Source organism: Sturnus vulgaris, chromosome 2 (genome assembly GCF_052056855.1).
Source record: "Sturnus vulgaris isolate bStuVul1 chromosome 2, bStuVul1.hap1, whole genome shotgun sequence".
Classification (NCBI taxonomy): Eukaryota; Metazoa; Chordata; class Aves; order Passeriformes; family Sturnidae; genus Sturnus; species Sturnus vulgaris.
Genome location: NC_142244.1, coordinates 59,047,618 through 59,070,100, shown reverse-complemented (window position 1 = coordinate 59,070,100; position 22,483 = coordinate 59,047,618). Strand labels below are relative to the sequence as shown.

Genomic DNA, 22,483 nt, shown 5'->3' with positions numbered 1-22,483 from the left:
CACAAAGCTGAAGCAGAAGAACCCTAAGAATCATTCCAGGCTTAGGAACAGGATGCATTAGTTCATGAAGCATAATCTAGCTCTGCAAGTGTTGCATTTTGCCAACATTATCAGGAAAGAAGCAGAACAAAGTTCAGAAGCCTGTACTTCAGCATGTAAGCAGAGAAATATAATGAAATACAAACAGTTCACACCAAGTAAAGAAAATACACTATGAAATCTTGAAAAGCGATTTGTACATACATAAAACATGCTAATCAAGGACACCTACAATTAACATAAAACAATTGCTTCTATTGCTTATAAATCTGGATGGTTTTGGCCTCAACAGTTAAGCATTGATTAAAACAGTTACTTTCAAGGACATATGGCATTCCCACAACACTCAGTCATACCAGCCAGACTCCACAAAATCCATTCCAGCTGGTAAAATGCTTCTCCACTAGCCACTTCCCCCTATGGCAGTGGGCCTCCAGCCATGAGCTGTTAAGAGAATAAACTCTTCCACAGACATACATACATTTCTAGATTACTTTTTTCTAGGTAAAGGTTCAAAAGGTTCTAGTAGACAAAGGTTTGGAATCCGTACAGCAAAGTGCTCCAAAATGCAAACCTCAACCTAGGATTTCCAAGTTTTTCACCTCATAGGGCTCTTATTGAGCATTCTCCTCAACATCACTTTTTTCTATTACTGTTATCAGTTACTCAGGTGAATTAACTTGATCATCCTTCAAGAAAATCAATCTGCCAAGTTAACAGCAGCCACATTTACATTTCAGGTGTTCATTACCATGTTTCAAACACACCTTCTATTTGGTTTTAATTTTCAAAACAGCCAGTAGGAAAAAATTCTAATTTTCATGTTTCCTATCTGTGCCATCTTCATAAAATCCACCACATCAATACTTAGAGGAAAAATTGCTTACTTCACCGGAAAAAATTGCACATCTCTTCATACACAGTATGTCAAACCATTTCTTACCAGTTTGAGATTAAAAACAACCCTTGTTTACCACTTAAGAACAATCTCACAGAAACTAGTCACATTCACTGACAGACGCTATAATTAAATGGTGTTCAGACGTGGTTGGATCTTCTTTCATGAAGAAAAAAGCCTACTTTTCCCAGCAATTATTTTTGGTACATTTTTCTTGTGGTCACATTAGGAAGATGAGACTACCAATGATAGTTACTTCTTTTAACTCTTATTTCTGAAACAAAATGCAAATCTTCACAGCAATCTCATGATTTCTGAAATGGCTTTGTTTCTAAATCTTGCCTCTTCATCATAAGCAGACAACATAAATCAGTGGTGAAAACCATGCAACAGATGAGGAAAAAAAAGGGTTACCAATATGCTTGAACAACTCTGCAATGGAACAAACCATTTTAATAACATCACTTAAACGCATACCTTGGGTTAGAGTATATTATTTAGGATAGAAAATGCTACAGAAAGTATTTGTTTTATTTAATACGATTTTTCATATTATAATTACAATTTAAGAAAGGTATCCAAAAAAAATTGAAGTTTTTAGTAGAAAATGCATTGTTTCAGAACTTCCAGCATATAATTTACAGAAACTCAACATATATATATATATTACAGTCTGCTACAGACAACCAAAACTACACAGCTACATGGCAGTATCATTTGATGAATACAGTATGTGTGACTCTAGTGACCACAGTAACAAAAGCATGAGAAGATTTGTCTGCAAATCTTCTACAAAGAAGATTCTACAAAGGCTACAGACCTAATCCAGAGCAACCTGATAGCAACTTGGAGAAAGTATTTTTAAAGAGTACCTGTAAATTCACAAAATCATAGGATTTTATAGCCAAACTAGAAGGATGGATGTCTGGGATTTAGATAACTGCATGGCTCTTATTGACCTGACTTACCTTCTGGCTAACATATTATATAAACTTCATCATTTAATGAAATGATATCCCAGGGCTTGGGTGCTTCTTTGTTCTTTATTGCTGTTCTTGCAATATAAAAACAATTAAAACATTTTAGATAGCTGTAAAATATACATATTTCTGAAACATTAAGAATGGTTTAGACTATCATGTTCAGAGGTTGGAATAGGAGGAAACATCTCCCCAGATAAAAAGTATTAAGAGGGAGGATTGCATAGCTTGCTTAAACATTTAAATATCTAAGTATCAAGACAGGTACCTATTTGAAAATATGTATAAACACTTCATACAATTTCAATATCTTTTATAAAATTCTCTGGAGAACTTTTTCAGAGAAAAATATTTTTATTCAATAACTTCACAGGAATAAAAAAACCTGTTCTAAATATTTTAAGAATTTGGACAGTAAACATACATAATAAAGATTCCATACTGGATTTTGATGGTCATACAAATGCAGAAGGTGAAGATAATTACACCTGTCTGGTATAACATGCTAGCATTTCTTTTTCCCCTTTCACAGATCACAGTGCTCTAGAAGCACTGAAAGTATCTTGATACAAATAATTATCTTCATTTACATTAAATTCCAGTGAACTAACAAGACTGCTCACTTTCTTCTCCACCTCCAACACTAAGCAGCACTACAGATTTATGCACCCCAAGGGCAGTCGGTGAGACCTCCTGAAGAGGCTGACCCGCGCCTTCAGGGGGAAATGGCAGCTCAAACAATTTTCAGTGCAGTGCTACTCCAGAGATGACACACTTCAACTCCACAAGAACACAGAGATTACTAATCCCGCTTTGCTGCTCTGTTTTTCCATCAACCACTAAAAATATTTAGGATTTTGCCTGCTTTAATGCGGGCACCATCTTAAAATCACTTCAGAAGTTGTATGGACATCAGACACCAAGTCCTTCAACATTATCTTTTCTGCTCTTTGTTACAAAGCAGCCAGCAAAGCAGAGCACCAATTCATAACAAGGCCTTTTAGCTACTTTCCCCACAAACAGGAAGAGGCTGTATTGCCAATAACTGCATATACTTGACTGACACACTGATGCCTGACAGTATTTCAAAAATTAAAATCCCTTTCCCCACCAGAAAAAAAGAAGAAAATCAAAACAAGCATCATGACCATTTCTTTCACACCTTCTACCCGCCCTCCTCTCTCTCCAATCAAATACAGGCTCAGAAACTCCTCTTTTTCACAACCAATTACAGTACTGGAAGGAGTCTCATACACTTGGAGAGAAAAAAAATAAAATGGAGGCACATGCACATCCTACACCAATCCCTGAACATTTATGAGCAATTCGACATTTCACCCAATTTGGGATATTAGGCCTACTAAAGAACACTTGGCAGTGCAATATGCTGATCCATTCTTAACATAATAACCTCATTCAGCAGATTAAAGAGGTACATTTATACCTTGAATTCATTTGGGTGCTACAGTAAATTATTTAACAAGTACTTAAAGTACGCAGTCATTAACTCATGGTTCCTTTTATTTTATTTTTACTTGGTCTTATTTTGTAGGACTGCACGGAATGAGACTGTAAAAGCAGCAACTACTCATTCTTTCACCAGCAGGTTTGTTTCAGGTAATTTTATTTTAAAAAAAGCTTTATATAGTCTCATATGCATACATACACATAAGGAACTTTAAGAATTTCAGACTATAGGATTTCAAAAACAAATTAATCAAAGATGTTCAGGAAACATTTCACGTTAAGGCCAGGTCAAGATTCTTCACTGAACAGCTGATAACAAACAAACCTTAATGCTAAATATTAACTAATTATTACTATTAAATCCTTCCTTGATAGATTTCAGAAATGCTTATAATCTGAGTGAAAGTGACATCAATGGAGAATGACAATTAATACCATGAACAAGCTGACACACACAATAATCATGAAATATCCTAAGTTGTTCTCCCTCCCCTTATATTCCTTTCTATATGGTAGGCATTAAAGCATGAACCCTCACAAAATCCTAAAAGGAAAGTAAAGTATTCCACTTCTGTCAGGCTCAATCTGGAAGTACAAATTAAAACGCTGTTTATAGTCCACAGACAGACTTCCTCAGAAAAATATGGAATCTTTCATATGGTACAAAAACACATTATGATATTTCAACACACATACATCCAGTAAAATTATGAAGCTTAAAATAATCTTCCAGGAAATCTACAGAAGCCTTTTTTTCCCTTTGCTTATCCCAGCTCAGTGGCAATATATGCCAAACAAGTCACTCATTATTCAGATTCTGTCTGAGAAATTTTTGCTTGCTTTTCGTTAAAAAGAAAAGTATTTCAAAATTGCAGTCACAACAGATACCAAAGCAATCATACATGAATTACTGGGTTAATTTTTAATCAGTCTTCCTTAATAGCTGTAAGAGCACTAAATGTATAGAAACATAAATTTAGTATGGTTACATTCTGACTTTTTGATTTCTACACTTTCTTATAGATAAATTGACAGTCATCATCTCTCTCTGTCAGCTATCCATGACTGTGGAGTTGGGTGAAATGAAGGTCAGAGGAAGCTTAAGAGGCATTTAAATTTTCTCTCATCTTGACAGAGATTCCATCCCTCTACATTGCACAGACTTCAAAGTTACTGAAGAAACATTGAGTTATTTCTAGAATTTATATTTGTTGACAAGGATTTAAAGGAAAACACCATTTATAAACCAGCATAAGCAACTCTTGATGGATACCAAATTCAGAACTTAGCACTTTATGCAACTAAAAGGATTACTGACTAGATATGTAACCACCAAAGACAACACTCAGTTAGCAATAGCTAGGACCCACAAGACAATGGATTACAAAAAAAACCACTAACAACATCTGTAAAAAGATGGTGTAACTTACATTTGATCCACACCTTGTGCTCTTACAGAGGGAATGAACCAAATGTAACACTGAGAATAAAGAAACAGCCTTACAGTAATAGCACTGCATGCTGAAATTATGTTACCTGTGTAACTCATCATTAAGAGCTATACTGCAGCACTGCAGTAAAAAAGAACCCTATTATTAAATGCATTAAGATGCTAAGACTATCGTTGAATGTGTATCCACATTTTCAGCAGCTTTCAGTACTATCCCTAGTACTTAGCACAGTACTTTGACACTGTTGCTTAAACAGCTGCTGGAAAAGTTCAAAACTCGTAACACACCAAGGAATCAGAGCCCTGAAAACTTCCTGCTGATACCCATGCTAATTAGATCAACCAAACACACACAAACAAAAAACCAAACAAAACCAAAAATAAAACAAGTCCAAAAAGAGGAAAAAATAAATGACAAGACATACAAACAAGAAGGCTGGAAAAACACTTAAATCACACAGAAGCTCAAACAATACACCTGGCCGAGTCATTTAACTAACTTAAGCAGAAGGTTATAAAACACTCTACGACCAACTTCCAGTTGCTATCAAATCTACACCTTACTAGAAGTACTGCCTGTATCTTTAATAGACTGTGGTCCCATTCACCTAGTAGTAAAGTTCATCTCCAAGTCTAAACTTAGAGAAGATCCTCTGCTGCCTGTTTTAACAATTTATAAAATGGTACTTCTCCACTATACTCAAAAGAATGGATTATTCAAAAGTAAGTAAGCAGATGAACAAGATAACCCCTGAAACTTCATTAAAACAACTACAAAGCCATTTTCTGAGAATTTCCCTGAGGAAAAAAAATAGCATCAGCAGTAGGTGTATCTGCTGCTCTTTGAAGGCTACAGTAAGCTCCAAAACTGTGTTGAATTTCCAAGCCATAATGATAAACAAAACCCCCCAACTACTTTACTTCTTACTCTGTTCTTCTAAATTTTCAAATTTCTAAATTCTCAGAATTCTATACCCATTTCAGTCCATACACTACTTACAAGCCCCAGCAAGGAAGGCGAATTATAAAGAGTAGTTTGCTTTGGTAGCCATTCTCAGCTGAACAAAGAAAAGTTATTTTTACTGTTCTGGACCATCACTAACCCTGCACTGTAAGAAGAAACAGAAACTGGGGCAAGAACTTCAAGTCTGAATGCCTACGATCCTTAAATTTATATAAGTGATTGTCAAAGGTCATCAATACAGGAAGCCTCACCAACACCTCAAAATAGCATAACAAACCATTAAACATGAGGGACCAACATCTAACAAAACCCAGTGGAGAAGAGTAGAAAAAAGCTCAGGAGTAATTTCTGGTACACAGTAATGCCAAAATAAATTAAAGGAAGCATAATCAAAGTAATTGTTTGCTCAAAGAAAACAGTGAAAAATTTTACTGTGACTTTCCTGTTTTACCAAAACACGTTAAAGATCTTATTTTGCAAGTAAAAAAACCCCATAAAATTGTACAAGTTCCCATTGCAAAAGCATAATGATGAGTTTGAGCATGACAAGTATCATTCTTCATCTCTGCACAGCACCAAAATCAGAAGTCCTCATTTAGTAGAGGTTAGTCCGTAAGGTAACCAACAATGACAGAACACCTAAACTACCACAGGCCGTACCACTTGCATGTATGGCATCATTACAATCCTTGCCTGCCATTAATAACCTCTAAATATCTCTCTTGGGAAAGTCAATTCAGCTTCAGTGGAAGATGGAGACTTTTGCATATAACTGCAACCACAAACCAAATCCTGCTTCCAACACTGACAATGCACAATAGGTGTTCGGAGGCTTGCACAAAATGAGCTGATAAGGATTTCTACACCACTGACTTTAGCACAATTACTGTCTTTGTTAGCAAATTCCAAAGGCAGACAAAGAGTTAAAGTGTTCCCAGACATTAAAGCCAGAGGGATGATCAGGTGCTCCAATTTGATACCATAATTATGCTGCACTTCCATCATGCAATTCCTAAGTCTGAATGCTTTAGAACAGGCTAAAATAAATAAAGTGCTGTATCTCCAGTCACTCAGGAACTCTCTCCATCTTAGCTTTAGACTATGGTTTCCTGTACAACCATGCTGAGAATAAACTAGTTTCTTATTTACAGTGATCATTACCATGAAATAATTTACTGAATAATCTTACCCTTAACTGGCCTTAATAGCACCACTTTTGGTGGCATAAATGCAGTAAATGAAAGCTATAGGCCCACTTTGAGAAGTTTTCAGTCATTTGTTAAAGAATAATACATATTACACACAGTACATTTTAGTCTCATAAATTAATCAAAAGAATAGAAAAATAACCAGTGCCTTAAATCAATGAGAATTATTCCCAGAAAGGTCATACCAAAAATATACTTGCTATAATTGCACTCATATTCAGGTGTTTTTTGTTTAAAAGACCATACTAGCCAACTGTTTGCAATTCGATGTACTTCCTAAGCTGCTAAGAGACAGGTCTGAAGAGGTTTACTTACTTTAGTACCATCTATAAGATGAACACGTTATAGGGGGTCTTTTTGTAGCATAGGTATGCTAACCATACACCTTTTTATTTATGCCTAAGCAAGATACATTAACATATTGGGGGTTGCTAGGCTGGGCTGGAGTTGTTTGTTTAGGGTTTTTTGGAGGGGATCGTGGTGTTTGGTTTTTAATTATTTTCCCCTCCCACTCTGCTAATTTTGCTAGCTTACCACTGACTGATAGAGTCATTATTCTGTTCCCCATTATCTAGATCACAGTAACTTGTAAAGGCTGTAACACTTCACTACCAATCCATTTGTCAGTGGGTTTAACTATAATTTTCAGATTAGCCTGTAAAGAATGCAAATCCTGAGACAGTAACAAAGATTGTTTTTCAACATTAAATACTTCAAAATCTCATTTGCTCATTTTCAAATACACATACATAGATGGTTTCATATTTATGCACTGCTCCAAAGAGCAACCAAAACTGCAGTGCTGAGGAATGATTTCGGGAAATCAGTCGAAGAGATTAATTTCTCAGTATCTGCCTTAAGTGTAAAATTGCTGCTGTTATAACCCCCTGGTATCTCTTGGTTCTTCCTGTCTTGAAAGACAATGCAATACCAAGCACTGCAGCACCCCTTAGTTCAAAATGTATCGTGGCATGTAGAAAATGCATCTATAAAAGATGCCAGGAAAAGCTCCATCAAAAAAGGTATTGCCACCTACAGCTAGGTCAGCAGACATACAAGGTGCAGACTCTAAATTCCTCACTGTTCTTTACTCAGAGCAGAACTAAAAGTCAATTCCATTAACAACAGGTCTTTTATTCCATCAGACCAAGTGAGAAACTGGACTTGTTAGCATGACACAACAGCAAGTTCATCAAAGTTCCTTCTCTCTACTCACTTGACTTGCCATTAGTGAGGTTAATAATTTTTTCAAGTTCCACTGAAAGCTCAATTGAAGATTTGAACAGATTTTTTTAACAGTTTATCTTCTAGAATAAAATAACACCAGTGCCCCTAAGATTCAACTAAAAAAAAAAACAAAAAAAACCACTATAAAATCTATGCGAATCCACCAGATATCCATTGTTGTAAAGTATCTATTCCCTTTCTCACCAAATACAGAGCGGCAAAACTTCGAGCAAACAAAAAGCCCATATAAACTCTAAAACCACTTATAAAATCAAAATACGTACACAAAATAGTTACCACACCAAAAACATAATTGAAGCTTCCAGTTCTACCTTACTTCATTCTCTACTGCTTACTAAAATCTTCAGAGTATTGAATCCCATCTGTAAAAATCTCACTTGTACCTGGTCAATCTTCCCACAAGACAGCTGCATACATGATGAACATTAATCCAGCTTCCTGACTGTACCTCATTTCACAATCTAGTACTAGTTACTACTGCTAGACATTTCTCAAAGGCCACTCAAAAATCTTTTGATTCTCATGTTCAGCTTTAATCTTCCAGCCCCTCAACAAACTCAGTAACAAGCCAAAACACACAACCTACACAAAAAAACATTTCTAAAGGGGTCTTTTATTAAAACTTTCTCTTAAAAAATACTGAGATTGTCAGATAATAAAAAATATTTTAAATCTCTATGCCTGTTTTGTGTTTGCAATCATCTTTTCCTCCTTTCTCTTCAGCTTCACAGGATGACGTGCACAAACAGGTGAATACAACTTGCACCAGCCTAAAGAATGCAAACAATTCTACAGGAAATGTTGTCAAGGACAGGGAGGTAGTTATTAGTTCTCTTATCCTTCATTCACAAAACCTGCTTTTGAGTAATGACAAACAACACTTCAGATTAAGTTATTTTTAAATTCACTTATAGCAGCCTTTATAAATGCTATAAAATACATTAACTTTCAAAGTCTTCACTTCACAGGTAACTTAAAAACAACGCAGGTCCATACAAAATCTTAGTGCAAGCATGTACAGCAAAACATTGTCTACGAAAATGTAAAACTGATTTTTCAACACTAAGTATAAATACACAAAAAGATCCACTGTGATATAAACATGCATTCATCCATGCTTAAATATCCATGCTTAATAATAAACACATGAAAATAAAAGCTATCCTGCTCTACAGTTCTAAAGATGAAATACTTAACTCAAAAGACCGTGTCTAAAATTGACAAGATTTAATAACTACAGTGAATAAATCAAGGTAACCATTCCAAATCCAAGAAACTATGTAAGAACTATGCTCTGAGTCCATACCATGGCTCAAGCCAAGGAGAAGGAGAAAAAATATTTAACAACCAAAAAACTGGCCTACATTTTTGTAGGCCAAAAAATTAAGAGATGATGAATCTACCAACACACACACATCTATGGCATACCCAACAGGCTTAAGAAAGACTAGTCAGAAGAACTACGGGTGTTTGGTGATTTTGTTGGAGTTTTGGGTTTTTTGTTCAGCAGTTTGATTGGTTTTGTTTTGTTTTTTTAATACAGAAAGTACAGAGAGTATTATTTGTATCCTCCCTTTATTAACATTTGCAAATTAATTTTCCACATGGCATTCTGCCAAGCAGCTCATTTTTAATATCTAATCTTCACTATGACTTGAAATAAAAGTCATTCATACTGGGGAACTAAAGGTTACAGTTCTCAAAGCAGACACACTCCACACTGTCTATATTTAAAAGGCCATGCCCTGATAACAGGCATAGAAAGAGCTGCAAATGGTGTTCTAAAAACTGAACAGACTTAAAGATACCGGCACGGCCTTAAACACAGTTATATACAGGTTTAAGGAGAGCTGGGAGTTAATCTATACAAGGTATTACATGGGTCAGATGTTTTTTCAAACGCACACTAAATGGAATTTTACAGCTTCTTCGCTGGCCCAATTATGTCATCACTCAGTTCTTTTCTCCTACCTTTTCCTTTGCCAGGTTTAGAATCCCTTGGGATGTATTGATAGAAATCTTCAGTGACATAAGTGCAGATAAGACCAAGAGAAATGGGGATTTCAAACACATATTTACAATACACCTGTTCTGAAATACTTACATCCTTTTACAAAACACTACCCTTTACCTCCTGTAAAGGCAGGGATAATCTAACAAACCAGTAAAAAAAAACTAACTAGAGAGATCCCATGGCCTGAAAAATGGGGAGCCAAGCAGAATAACAACGTATCTTGCACTGACTTTAGTGAGCAACAAACTCTAAGCTCCAGCCCAAAATGCCAGCGAAGATGACAGTAGAAGTATCCTGCCCTGAGATCCCCTGGAAGTGGAAACAGGTTTTTAATGTCACATGCAAATATATAGGAGACGTGCTGCAGTAAATTGTCTGATTGTACACAAAAGTGACCTGGCCACTACTGCCATGCAAAAAAACCTCAATTATTTTTGGTCTCCATTTAATAGAGTCATATCCTGCTTTGTGTAAAGAATATAAATGGTTTTCCAACTGCAGCTAAACAAAAGTGTAGTCTACCTGGAGATGACAGATTGAACAAAGACGCAACGTGCATGGGAGAAGAAAGGATGTGATCTTTGGCTAGCAAAACAGAGGAAGAAGGTATTTCTGGCTATTGTTACCCTGAGGGATTTAAACTTTCTGGAAAAACTACCACTCATGTCAAACTGTTAACATATGCTCTTAAAATCAGGGTACAGACATATTCTAGATGTCATTTTCCAAAACACTGAGTATCAATAAGCTTACGTTTCTCCTACTCGGCTAGGATCCCCTGAATGCTTACAGCGATCTTTTTGGTTGATAAAAGAAAACAAAACCAAAAAACAACAACCACACAACAACAAAAACAAATGACACCACCAAACACCAGTGGAACCCATGAAGAGAAGGATTAGTGTCTTGGTTTACAAAATTCGAACAGAAGAAAACGAAAAAACATTTCTGAAAAACTGCTAGTAGCATAATGGTGACACTGTTGGCTTTAACACCTCAATCTGTCTTCTACCACCTTCATGTACTTATTGACTAAAAAAAAACATAATCAGAATGCAACAGTGTTGGAACTTGTCTTCTAGCACTGCTGGAAGACAAGCTGCTACTCATTACAGTTCTCTGGCATCTTAGAAAGATGTGATGAAAACCACAATGGCAGTCAACACCTTATGATCAACATAATCAGAGACTGCTGATAGAGTTAGGATTTTCAATATTAAGAAGAGAATCCAGCCTCTCCCAGTAACCCATTTTATTAAAAAAAAAAAATTAATAAAATCTGGCCACTGGCATTATTCTTGATTTAAGTTATGGCACCAAGAAGGTATTTTAAAAGTGCTTTGCCTCCCTTTGCTATGGCATTTTTCCCACCTTGTGTTTAGTGCCTTATTTTGTCTCCTCACCCTAGTCTCAGTTTCTCTAGTGTTTTTTGTCCTGCTCCACATTCCCAAGGGGGGTTGTTTATCTTAAAAGTTACTTCTCCCATTAATGTAGCTTCTCAGACAGGAAGTTCTTTGGAAGAAGAACCAGTCTTCCTAGCCACTCGCAAACCCGTATCAAAAGAGGTCCTCTACACATTGAGGACTATCCACACAATTAATATCAAACCATCACACTTTAAAATTGATGTTTTAATCAATTCGGCCTGCACACACAGTGGTCTCAACTTCTCTGCACACACTGTCAAAGAAATGAATATTCACATGCATGTACTATTAAGACCAGGCAATGGTCATTTACTTGAAAAGATGCAGGTGACAGAATACATGTAGTTTGAAAACTGGTGACAAAGGCAAAAAAATATGCACTCGAACTGCACAGAATTGATGCACCAGATTCATAGGTTCACCACCCTTCTGCAGGCCTAAGTGGATCTCACCATGCATTAATGCTTTGAAGCAACACCATCAAGACCAAAAGCACCCCAGGATCAATTCAAAGAGCCACAATAATGTTGCTGAACATCCCTTATTCCACCATACTCATTTGCCTAAAGCATCTCTTGGCTGTCAAAGAGGTTTTAAGTACACCACAGAATCGCAACTGGTTCAACCTTAGTAAAGTGAATACTTTAAAAAGAGAAGCTAAGGCAGGATGAACTCTAGGCTTGCGAAAAGAAAATATACCTAAGAATAAATATTAATTATTTCCGTATAATAAATAATCTAAACTGCAATCACCACTAGTATACCCACACTCTAGAGTATTCTTGTCTTCCTCAACACAATGGGAATATACACACTGAACAGACTGTCAAGCACAATTTACCCACACAGTAGTTTCAAAGGATAATCAATACAACCCACCCCCTCAAGAGAAAAACAAGTTCTTTAATACAATATTGCATGTGCTGAAACCTGAGAAATAGTATTTTAATTGGACAGAGACATCACACTGCTTCATTTCACAGAATGGCTGTAACAAGACCTGCAAGTTAGTGCAAATGTAACTATCACAGAGTCCATCTTTTAATAAAGTTACAGGCAGTCTTACCTCTCATCCTCACCATCTACAAGAGGCGTTGTCAAGGGCAGCACCTTCAGGGGGAAGAGGGACGCTGAGGACGGCATGCTGCTGCTACCGCCATCTGAAGCAGCCGATGCTCCACCACCGCTCTCAACGCCGGCAGCTTGAGGTAAACCCACCAAGGAAGGCTCTGTAGGGCGTCTGCCGTCTTCGATTTGGCTTACAATGGACTGAGCTAGTGATTGTGCAGGGAACTGGGTAGAGCTTAGTGGCATCTGTGGTGGCACACTCTGTGCCACTGGCATACCTATACTTGTTGATATCAAGGGAGGCTGACTAACACTTTGAGCCAAATTGCCATTCTGCACAGCCGAAGCCTGTGCTATATTCTGTGGCTGTCCCAAACCTACAGAAGCAGAAGGTATGCCAGGAGGCACAGCTGAACCAGCTTGACTTGGTGCAGGAACAGTACTAGCAGAGGGTATAGGGCTTACCGCAGGCAGCTGCTGGCCAGTCATCCCTTGGACTACAGATTCCACTCCTTGTGCCTGTGGCTGTACAGGTAACAAGGTGTTTTGCTGAGCAATGACCATTTGTTGAGGAAGGCCTGTAGCACTAGCCTGTAATCCCTGCTGCATTATTCCTGTCTGCACAGGCTGCACTACTTGGGAAGATGGAGGAGCAGCTGTTGATGGCATAACTGGAGGTGGAATTTGGTTTGTAGCAGATTGTGGTTGCACCACAGCAGCTACACTTCCTTGCTGCCCAACATTTAGTATTTGACCACTAGCAGCTACACCTGGTATTGCTGCTGGAGCGTGTGCAACAGGCTGAGCTGGGGCAGCAGCTGGATGTGCTTGCACTGAAGGCTGCATGCCCTGTGCCTGGGCAACAGGAACCGGTTGCCCAGCTCCTACTCCTGTAGAACTTGGCTGCATGGCAGGGGCTGGAGTCTGAAGGATCTGCTGATGTTGAATGTAGTCTGGTATAGCCCCTGTGACAGAGTTTTGGTTCACCGTCTTAACGTGACCCGCGGCCATCTGTGAAGGAACTGGCTGCTGCTGCTGTTGCTGTCCGTACTGCAACTGCTGCTGCTGCACCACTGGCAAAGTCTGCACGGGCTGTGCTGGCTGAGAATACGGCAGCTGCTGTTGAGCCATGCTCTGAAGGGCAGGCTGCTGGTGGCCCAGAGACGGGGATACACCTAGTATATTAACTGGAGCTGGCTGAACCCCAGTAACAGTGGTTAGACTGGCCTGTGCAGAAGGCTGGACCCCTGGCTTCTGCTGTGGATAGCTTACTTCTTGAGAATGCAGCTGGACTTGTGCAAGCTGTGATTGAGAAACACTCTGTGGTATACTAGATGCTGGAATTGCTGGAGGAGCAGCACTGCTAAAATCCATCTGCTGTGGACCCACACCTTGAAATGCTTGCTGCTGTACCACAGGAGGTGCTCCCATTTCTCCACTTCCCACACTTTCTGTATAGTGACTCAGTGTGCTTACATTGCTGCTAACAGAACTCCCACTGGTGCTCTCCCTTTCAGAAGTCACTTCAAGCGGGTTTTGTTTTATCGTCTCTACTGCTTTGTTTACTGCTACTCCCTCCGAAACTGCAACAGTGTTTTCTTTATCATAGAATTCAGTGCATGTCCATCTACCTTTTTTGAAAGGCTCAGAACTAGAATCTAATTTTACAACCCTAAACCTTGATGTGCCAGATGCAGGTTGCTGCTGGCCTGATCCCACTGCCATTCCTGCAGTTGGATTAGTAACATTGTTAATGACACTAGAGGAAGCACTCGTACCATTGCCAACACCACTCATGATATTCACATTAGCATTGCTGCTAGCTCCAGACAAAGCATTTACATTACCAGTACTCATGATGTTGCTTAAATTAATAGTACCAAGCACATTGCTTGCCACACTAGAACTACCACCACTAACATTATTTAAGGTACTAGTTCCAGCAGCAGGACTTATACCTAAATTTCCAGGAGTACTTGTAGTGCGGATATTAGACACGGCAGATGCCGGAGAACCAGTGGATGATGCAGCAGAAACTGGTGCAGTTGATATAACATTGTCAGAGCTTCCAGTTGTTGATAGTTTTCTGAACGATGGACTGGGCGGTGGTCCTCCAGAAATTGGGGCACTACCCACCCCAGGATGCGATGGATGATGGTGTCCATGATGGTGGTGGTGAAGATGGTGGTGATGATGAACATGATGGGGATGAACACTTCCATTGATCACAACACTCTGCTGTGGGTGATGAGGCAGAGGAGCATGCTGCTGAGGGAGATGAGGCTGGTTTGGAGAAACAGCCCCAGGAGTCTCTGCCTCTTGGAAGTTATTTAGAGTCTCTTCAGAAGAACTCCTCTCAGGTTCTCCCATGTCAGTGGCTCTGGATAAAGACACATCCAAGATTTCTGAAGATGACAGGTCTTCAGTGTGAGACTCATCGAGGTCATCATAGCTTTCTGTATCCTCAGCTATGCTGTTATTAGAGCTCATACTAGCTGATATTTGAGCAGGGGTCACACTGGTAATCTGAAAACCACTTTTCTTTTTCATTTGAGCTCCAGTCTGTGCAAGGGGCTGTGGCTGGAGCTGAGACTGCGAGAGGAGGTTCAGGCTTTGTGGGTGAGGGGGTGTCGGCTGTGGACCCGCGGTTGAAGCTGCTGCAGGAGATGGAGGCGGCGGCTGGACCAGCAAAGGCGGCTGATAATCCTCGGCGGAGAGGGCAGCGCTCCCAACGCCGGTACCTGGTGCAGTGGGAGCAGTAACGCAGCTGCTGCCGCTGCTACTGCTGCTGCCCCTTCTAGGAAACATCGCCGGGTGCGCCATCTTCCTAGCACTAATGTCTGCGGCTGAGTCAGGCTGGTGCATTGTATCGGGTGTATTTTAAGAGTGCAATCCCCCGGTATGGAAAGAGACAGACAGACACACACACACACACACACACGCACAGTTAGCTGTGTGCTCAGGGCAGGGCAGACACCACCACGCACAACCCCCCCCGACTCCCGCAGCGCACGGGCTGAGGCGGCTCGGCACCGCCGCTCACCACCACCCCCCTCCCCTCCCCTCCTCCTCCCCTCCGAGACAGGGAGGGGGCGAGCACCGGTCCTCCGCCGCCTCTGAATGTGACACTTTCAATCCTCCGCCATTCACTTTCTTTCTCCCTACCACCCTGCCCCCCGCCTCCCTTCGATTTCTACCACCACCTCCCTGCTCGGCCGCCTGCCCCCTTCCCCAGCCCCCCGGCTGCGCCTCTCCCGGGAGGGCACCCAGCCGGCCGCCCCGGGGGCGAGCCCCTTCCTTCTCCCCGCGGAGGCTCCGCCGGCCGCCGCGGCTCGCCGGCAGCCGGCAGCACCGCCCTCCCTCCCTCCGTCCCTCCCCGCCTCGGCGGGGCGAGGGCAGCCGGCGGGCCCGCAGGGCAGCCCGGCGAGGCGGCCGGCGCCCCTCGCCATCACCGCTCCTAGTAGTAGGAGGAGGAGGAAGGCGCGGATACGTACAGGACTGGCGCACAGCAGGGCGGCAGCGGCAGGCTAAGCCGGGCAGGGACATCCCCGTCAGTGGCAGCCATGGAGCTGAATCATTTTGGGTATTAGAGAGACGGAATAAGGACGGAAGAAAAGCAGCAGCAGCAACCCGACAAGAGAGTCCATGAAAAGGAGAGAGGGAGGGAGGAGGAAGGGGGAGCCAGCCAAGCAGCCTCTCTCTCCTCCCTGTGTCTGGCTGTCTCTGGAGGAGGCTCCGCTCCGCACGCTCTTCCTTCCCCCTCCGCCGCCTCCTCCCCCTTTATAACAGGCGGCACCCGCTCGTCCTCCGCAGAACCGCGCCTGGAATCCGTCCTCCTCCTCCCGCGTGCGCGTCCGCCCCGTCCTTTCTTCCCTCAGGGTCTACTCCCGGCTTCCCCGCCGCCGCGGGTCTCTCCCTCCCAGTGCCTGCCCCGTCTCCTCACGGAGCGCTGGAGGAGGCGCCGCGGGGGGGAGGAGGGGAGAGCTCGCCAAAGGGGAGGGCGGGCGAGAGACAACGTAAGATGGCGGCGGCCGCCGCGCACGCGCGCCCCGCCGGCAGACATAAAGCCCGTCTGGCCGGGGCCGGCGGAAATAGGGTTCGGCTCGCGTGGCGGAAATGGCCGAGCGGCGCCGAGCCCGCGGCGGGCGGGTGGGGGTGTCCCGGCTGGGGAGGGGGCGAGCCTGCGGCCACGGCCATGGCGGGCGCCCGGCCGTCCCCCTCCCCGGCCGCGTCGTGTACCCGCCAGGTGCCCCCTCTCTGCCCGCAGCATGACTGTGCCTCACATGACCTGCCACCGCCGCCTCCCTCCCCCTCTCCTCAGCTCCGCTGCAGATTTATTCAAGTTATTCATCACCTTCTCTCCTTCCTCCCCTCCCTCGGTCCAGAATATTCCTGCCCGCTCCTTCCCCCGCGCATGGGAAGAGAAGCGGAGTGTGCGCGTATCCCCCTTGCTCGGGGCCGCCTTTCCCTTTGTGCCCGGGGCGGGCGGCTCGCCCCGGTGCCCCGCTCCATCCCATCCCGTCCCATCCCATCCCATCCCCGGCGGGGGTCGCCGCCCGCCCCGCAGGCGCCCTCAGCACCGCCGGTGCCGGGACAGCGATGCCCGGAGCTCGGGTGCAATCGTTCATCTGCATCCACATGCGGCGTGTCAATGTGCCTGTGTGTCTGTGTGTGTGTGTGTGTGTGTCTGAGCCTCTCACGAAAGCTCCAGACGAGCCGTACCGAAGCACTGATAAAAAATTAAAAATAAAAAAAAAAAAAATAAATAAAAAAAAAAAAAGACCAAAAAAAGGCAAAACAAAACTACACAAACCTAACGTTCAAAACTTACTAAATGGGATCGAGGTGAAATCAACCGACCTGCCTTCACTGTTCCAGTGCCAGCATCCTCAGAGCCAGGCAATGAAGCTCAGCACGCCCACCACGGTGAGGTTGCTCCCATCCCCAACAGAGCTGGCCTCTCCCCTCCGGTGAGCAGCAGCGTCTTGATCCCCAGAAACACTCGACGCACACATATCTGCCAGGAGATTTTCCTTCACGTCCTTGTGCCTGCTGGCTTGCACAGAGCTGCCTGGCAGGTATCTCATGGCCCCACCATGATCATGGATGCAGCCCAGTGGATCCCCACCACTGGCATCGCTCCACCTCTCCTGGCAGCAGAACCCTCTCCAGAATTTCAGAGCTCCATAGGTGGGGTGTCCCGCATTCCTACAGAGACAGGTTCACACCCTCTGCCCTGTTTCCATGTAGGGTGTGTGCCATGCCTGGAAAGCTGCTCGTATTCCCAACTCTTGGCAGCATGGCCTTGTCTCCAAGCGGAAGAATCCATGCGCAGGCAGGAGGTGCCTCAAATCATTGCTTTGAAATTGGTCTGGCTTGCTGGGAATGGTGAAGGGTTTGCAGGACTTGAGCCCACTGGTCAGGAGAAGCAACAGGGCATGGAGAAAAAAACGGGGCTTGGCTCTTGCTGAGGTGAATATTTTGGCACATAAGGAAGAGTAGTAGAGGTTTAATAGGAAAAAAAGTTGTGAGAGTCCAAGGTATTATATCATATAGCTGAGTCATTAGAGAGTTCTTATGGGAGATGTAAATGTTAGTTCCTTCAGGCAGAGAGGAGGTTTGAGTCTCCAATGTTTAGTGTGTGGCATTTAATCACCAAGGAGCTAAAAAGCTGCTTTTCTTGCTCCATTTTGTGGAAAGTGCAAGGATTCAAGGTCAGAACAGAGTAAGAGCTTTTGCTGCCTGTTCCTGTATTGCACCCTTCCATCTTGCCTCTCCCTGCTAACCTGGCTTATCTAGCTCTCATTTGGCGTGGGGATAGGGGTGGCTTTTGAGAAAACGCTGCCTTTTGCAGTTTAATTCCTTTTATCTGGAATGCAGGCATTCAGCTCAGGTCTCCAGGTACCTGAAAGGTAGATTTGCAACCCTTGCTCCTTCCGTGGCTGTACTGCCTTTATATGTCTGTATAAAGAACAATTGACACACAGTTAAATAAGATTCTTCTTTTCCTGAGGGCAAGACAATATTATTTTTTTTAAACTGATAATCAGATACAAGCCCATACTTAAAGACCATACTACCTGAAAGTGAGCTGCCTACATATAGCCTTCACAGATTTCAGGACAGCATCACAAAGGAACCCACAGTCTGTCTACATCTTGATCCTTGATGCAACACTGAAATCTTAGATTTTCTTTAATGAGATACTCATATGTGTAAACATTTTTGAGATGAGAGCTTGACACTGTGAGTCAACTGCCATTAAAAATCCTTGTTCTGTCTGCTTATAACTTTCCCAGAACAATTTCCTTTGAGGAATTGAGTCTTCTATGATGAGTTGCAGCTCAAAGATGAATTTTTGAATGTTTGAACAAAGTCCAACTGCTTTTAAAGCACATAGGCTATGAATACAGATGAGTTGGTTTCGAGACTTAAAAATTTGAGCAAAAGTGACCTGAAAAGGATTGAGCTGTAAAGTTTGTATGCACATAATCAATATCAGCAAGGCTGAAAAAGTGTTAAAAGTGCAGTACTGTTATTGATTAAATGTTTGCTTTGCCTATGCTAATTAACTTATATTCATTTTGAGTAATTGGGCTGCTTCATAGTACAGTGTGTGAAATGTTTTGTTTTTTTTTTAATTGGGCCCATATAGTTCTGTTCTTATAAAAATAAACTGAATAAAAAATGAAATTTAGATAACAGTGATCACTGATCTGTTAACAATCAAAATAATGATCTAGACTAGACAAAGCACATCGGAAGTGGCACATTTGAAATTAATTTTTTAATGCTGTTTGTAACTATGAATATTTTCATGTTGCACCCTTTTTCTTTCCTTATCTATTTTCTTCAGGTTTAAGCTTACTTCTCTTTCTTTTTTTTTGTAAGCATTAGTCTAAGCATAAAAATGGGATTCTTGGATTAACAATTTTAATTTCTTTTCATATCCATTAAACTATATGAAATGAAAATTAAACCACTGAAATTTATAATTGTTATGGATTGTGTTCTTTAGTTGTTCAAGGTGGGAAAAGAAATTTCATCATATACTTAATTTACAAAACACCAGATATTTAAAAATTCAGCAACCACACAATGGACTATGTGTAGAAAGTAAGCAAAATTACCCAGTAGTTATTCCAAACAGGTCTACCTGCTATTTTTAATTAACTGTATTGATCAGCCAGCTAGAACCAGAGTTACTTGTGTCATCACTGGATGGATTCAGCAGCTTGTTGACCATGGTCACTGCTCATGACCGCAGGGCAGACAGTCCTGCAGTCCCATCGTTACCTCAGCTGCAGCCTGAAGACTGCTGGAGGGTTGCCAGGATAGAGGAATCCCTTTGGATTGCCTCTCCTATGTACATGCTTCCCAAATGAACGAGCACAGATGAGCTTGATGCAGTCCTCGCTGCCAGGCAGGGAGAGTGAATGTCTGGAATAACCCTTATTTCAATTTTAAAATCTTATGATTCGGGCTAGTGCAAGAGAACAAGATCTTCACAGTGTAAATATTTAGAGATCTGTCTCCCGTATATGTAATGTTTCTTCAGGCAGGAAACAACAAGCCTTGTTACCACCACAGATTCTCCAAGGATACCAAAAGAAGCAGTATTTTAATATTTTCTTTCTTTGGCTCCTTTACTATTTGACACAGTTGTGTGCATTCATCCTAGCATATGCAGTAGTTTATGTCTTTGTACCAAGTAATTAGAAAGCCAACAAGCAGGAATACTATGGGGTTTTTACACAAAACAGTCAGAATTATGACAAATCAGTCTGATGCATGCTTTAAATCCTGTGTGACTACTTCATAAATAATTTTTTTAAAAGTTTAATGAAAAGAATTTTTTTCCCATGAAGTTGCCATTGTTGGTTTAGACAGAAAGCTTCTCTCTGTTCATTAATATTGCTGACTGTAGTCTCCAAGTTGATTTGCAAAGATGTATGCAATTTTTTCTTCCTTCTAAGAGAAGGAGTCACAAGAAAATTCTCACCTTTCAGCCCTGAAAAAGTGGTAATTCTGCTTCTGCATTTTCTTAGAAAGTTCAAGTCAAGTCTTGATCTTCCTTTCTTGTTTTGTTTTTAGTTGGCTGGTTAGTTGGTTGATTGAGTTTACTGATTCCAAAACGCCTACTGAGACATTTTTCATCCCATATTTTAATTCATATTGAATAATGTGGAACACTTGGGGAAAGGAAGTTTTCTCACAAGTTTACAAGTTTTTGTTAAATAAGTGCTTGCAGAAATCAACAATTCTGGTAGTCTTGGAAAAAAAAATCAGTTCTCTTTAGACTAGTAAGGTATATTCCAATGCCAATATACACAAAATCATATCTTTCTAGATCACCTGGAAAAGTTGTTATAAAATATTCATTATACCTGCACCTGGGGAATGTGGCCAAGTAGGCAGTCTCTTTTTAATGGGGATTGCATTCAAATTCAGATTTAATGAAAGATGTTTAGAAGCTTTATCTTTGCTTTAAACTCTATAGGTGTGTAGACTACATACAGGACTTTATTTTTATTATTACACTGTATTGTGGGAGCAAAGGTTAAAAGTAAATCCTCCACCAGCCCATGACTAATGAATTAACAGCCAAAAGATCACCATGATTTTTATCACTGTATTCATCTTGCTCTCCTTTATTCCTCCATTTTCTCTTGAATTTGTAGTCAACTGATGAACTTGCATCTTACGGAAGTGCCAAGTTATGGAATGTATTTCCTAGATACCTCAACATGCAGCTCTAATGAATGCAGTACCACTGTAGTGTGAGATCATTTATTTAATTGTTTGTAGAGTACAGGTCTTGGATTGTTAACTGTTTGATCTTTGATTAGTCAGCCAAATGGTATATATAATTAAGCCTAAGATTAAATAAAATAGACGATCAAATCAATGGAAAATGGGGAAAATGGTCCAACAGTTAAATAGAGCCTCTCCCCCCCTCCCCCTCATTTTTGGTTTTTTGGGTTTTTTTTGTTTGTTTGTTTGGTAAATCAATGAGCAAAGTAGCAAGTCAACCTTTTTTTTTTAGATTAGTTTTTCGTTTTATGAATTAATCATAAACATTTGCATAGGACTGTTTAAAAATGATGAAAATGTGAGCTCTTACTTTGTAGTTCTCAGTTGCAAAGATTGTGTGGAATTGTTTTCTTCTGACTGATCCTAACCCTCATAGAGGAAAGCACTTAGGAAAATGCTTTGTTTAGGAACATAAGTTGTATTCCCTCACTACACTGGGAATTTTGTGATGTCTAAAAGTTCTGTGATTTATGTGTAGTTTTTTTGAATGGTCAGGGGTGAATGTGTCTATTGTGATAAGTCACAAATCTTTAAAATCTCAGCCTAGAATTAAATTTTGTTTTTTTCCTCTAAAGAGACGGGTTTCTTCGATGCTGAATTTTTTTGAAAAGTGGAATGTATAGTTAGTATTTAGTACAGCTACACAATTTTTGTCATATTATCACACAGTAACTGGAGGCAGATAAGATGTCCTGATCATGGAGGGTACAGAGAAATTCTTCTTGAACTCATTTATTTATCTGAAGTTTGTGTATCTAATTTTCATTTCCCTTTTGGCTGTGTCAACAGTATTTCTGGCCATTTAAAACATATTCTGTGGAAGCAAGTATTTGTTTGCAGAAATCCAGAATTTTCTATGAGACAGTACTTGAGAAAACTTCAGCTTTGTTTTTTGCATACCTTAGT

The 22,483-nt window shown here is 41.2% G+C and overlaps 1 protein-coding gene across 9 annotated transcripts in view; it reads right to left on the bottom strand.

The window, feature by feature from the left end:
- Nucleotides 1-16,659, bottom strand: part of TSC22D1 (TSC22 domain family member 1) — a 90,723-nt gene extending 74,064 nt beyond the window's left edge. For 7 of the 9 annotated variants that reach the window (XR_015801481.1, XR_015801482.1, XR_015801483.1 and 4 more), the window contains exon 1: nucleotides 12,762-15,748. Coding sequence is in view for 2 of the 9 variants with exons in the window: in XM_014895398.2 (XP_014750884.1) it covers nucleotides 12,762-15,628 (2,867 nt within the window). In the remaining 7 variants the exon portion in view is untranslated. Of the gene's footprint in view, nucleotides 1-12,761; nucleotides 15,749-16,257 lie in introns of those variants that run through there. The other 2 variants (XM_014895399.2, XM_014895398.2) reach the window with 2 other exon arrangements.
- Nucleotides 16,660-22,483: the final 5,824 nt, after the last annotated feature.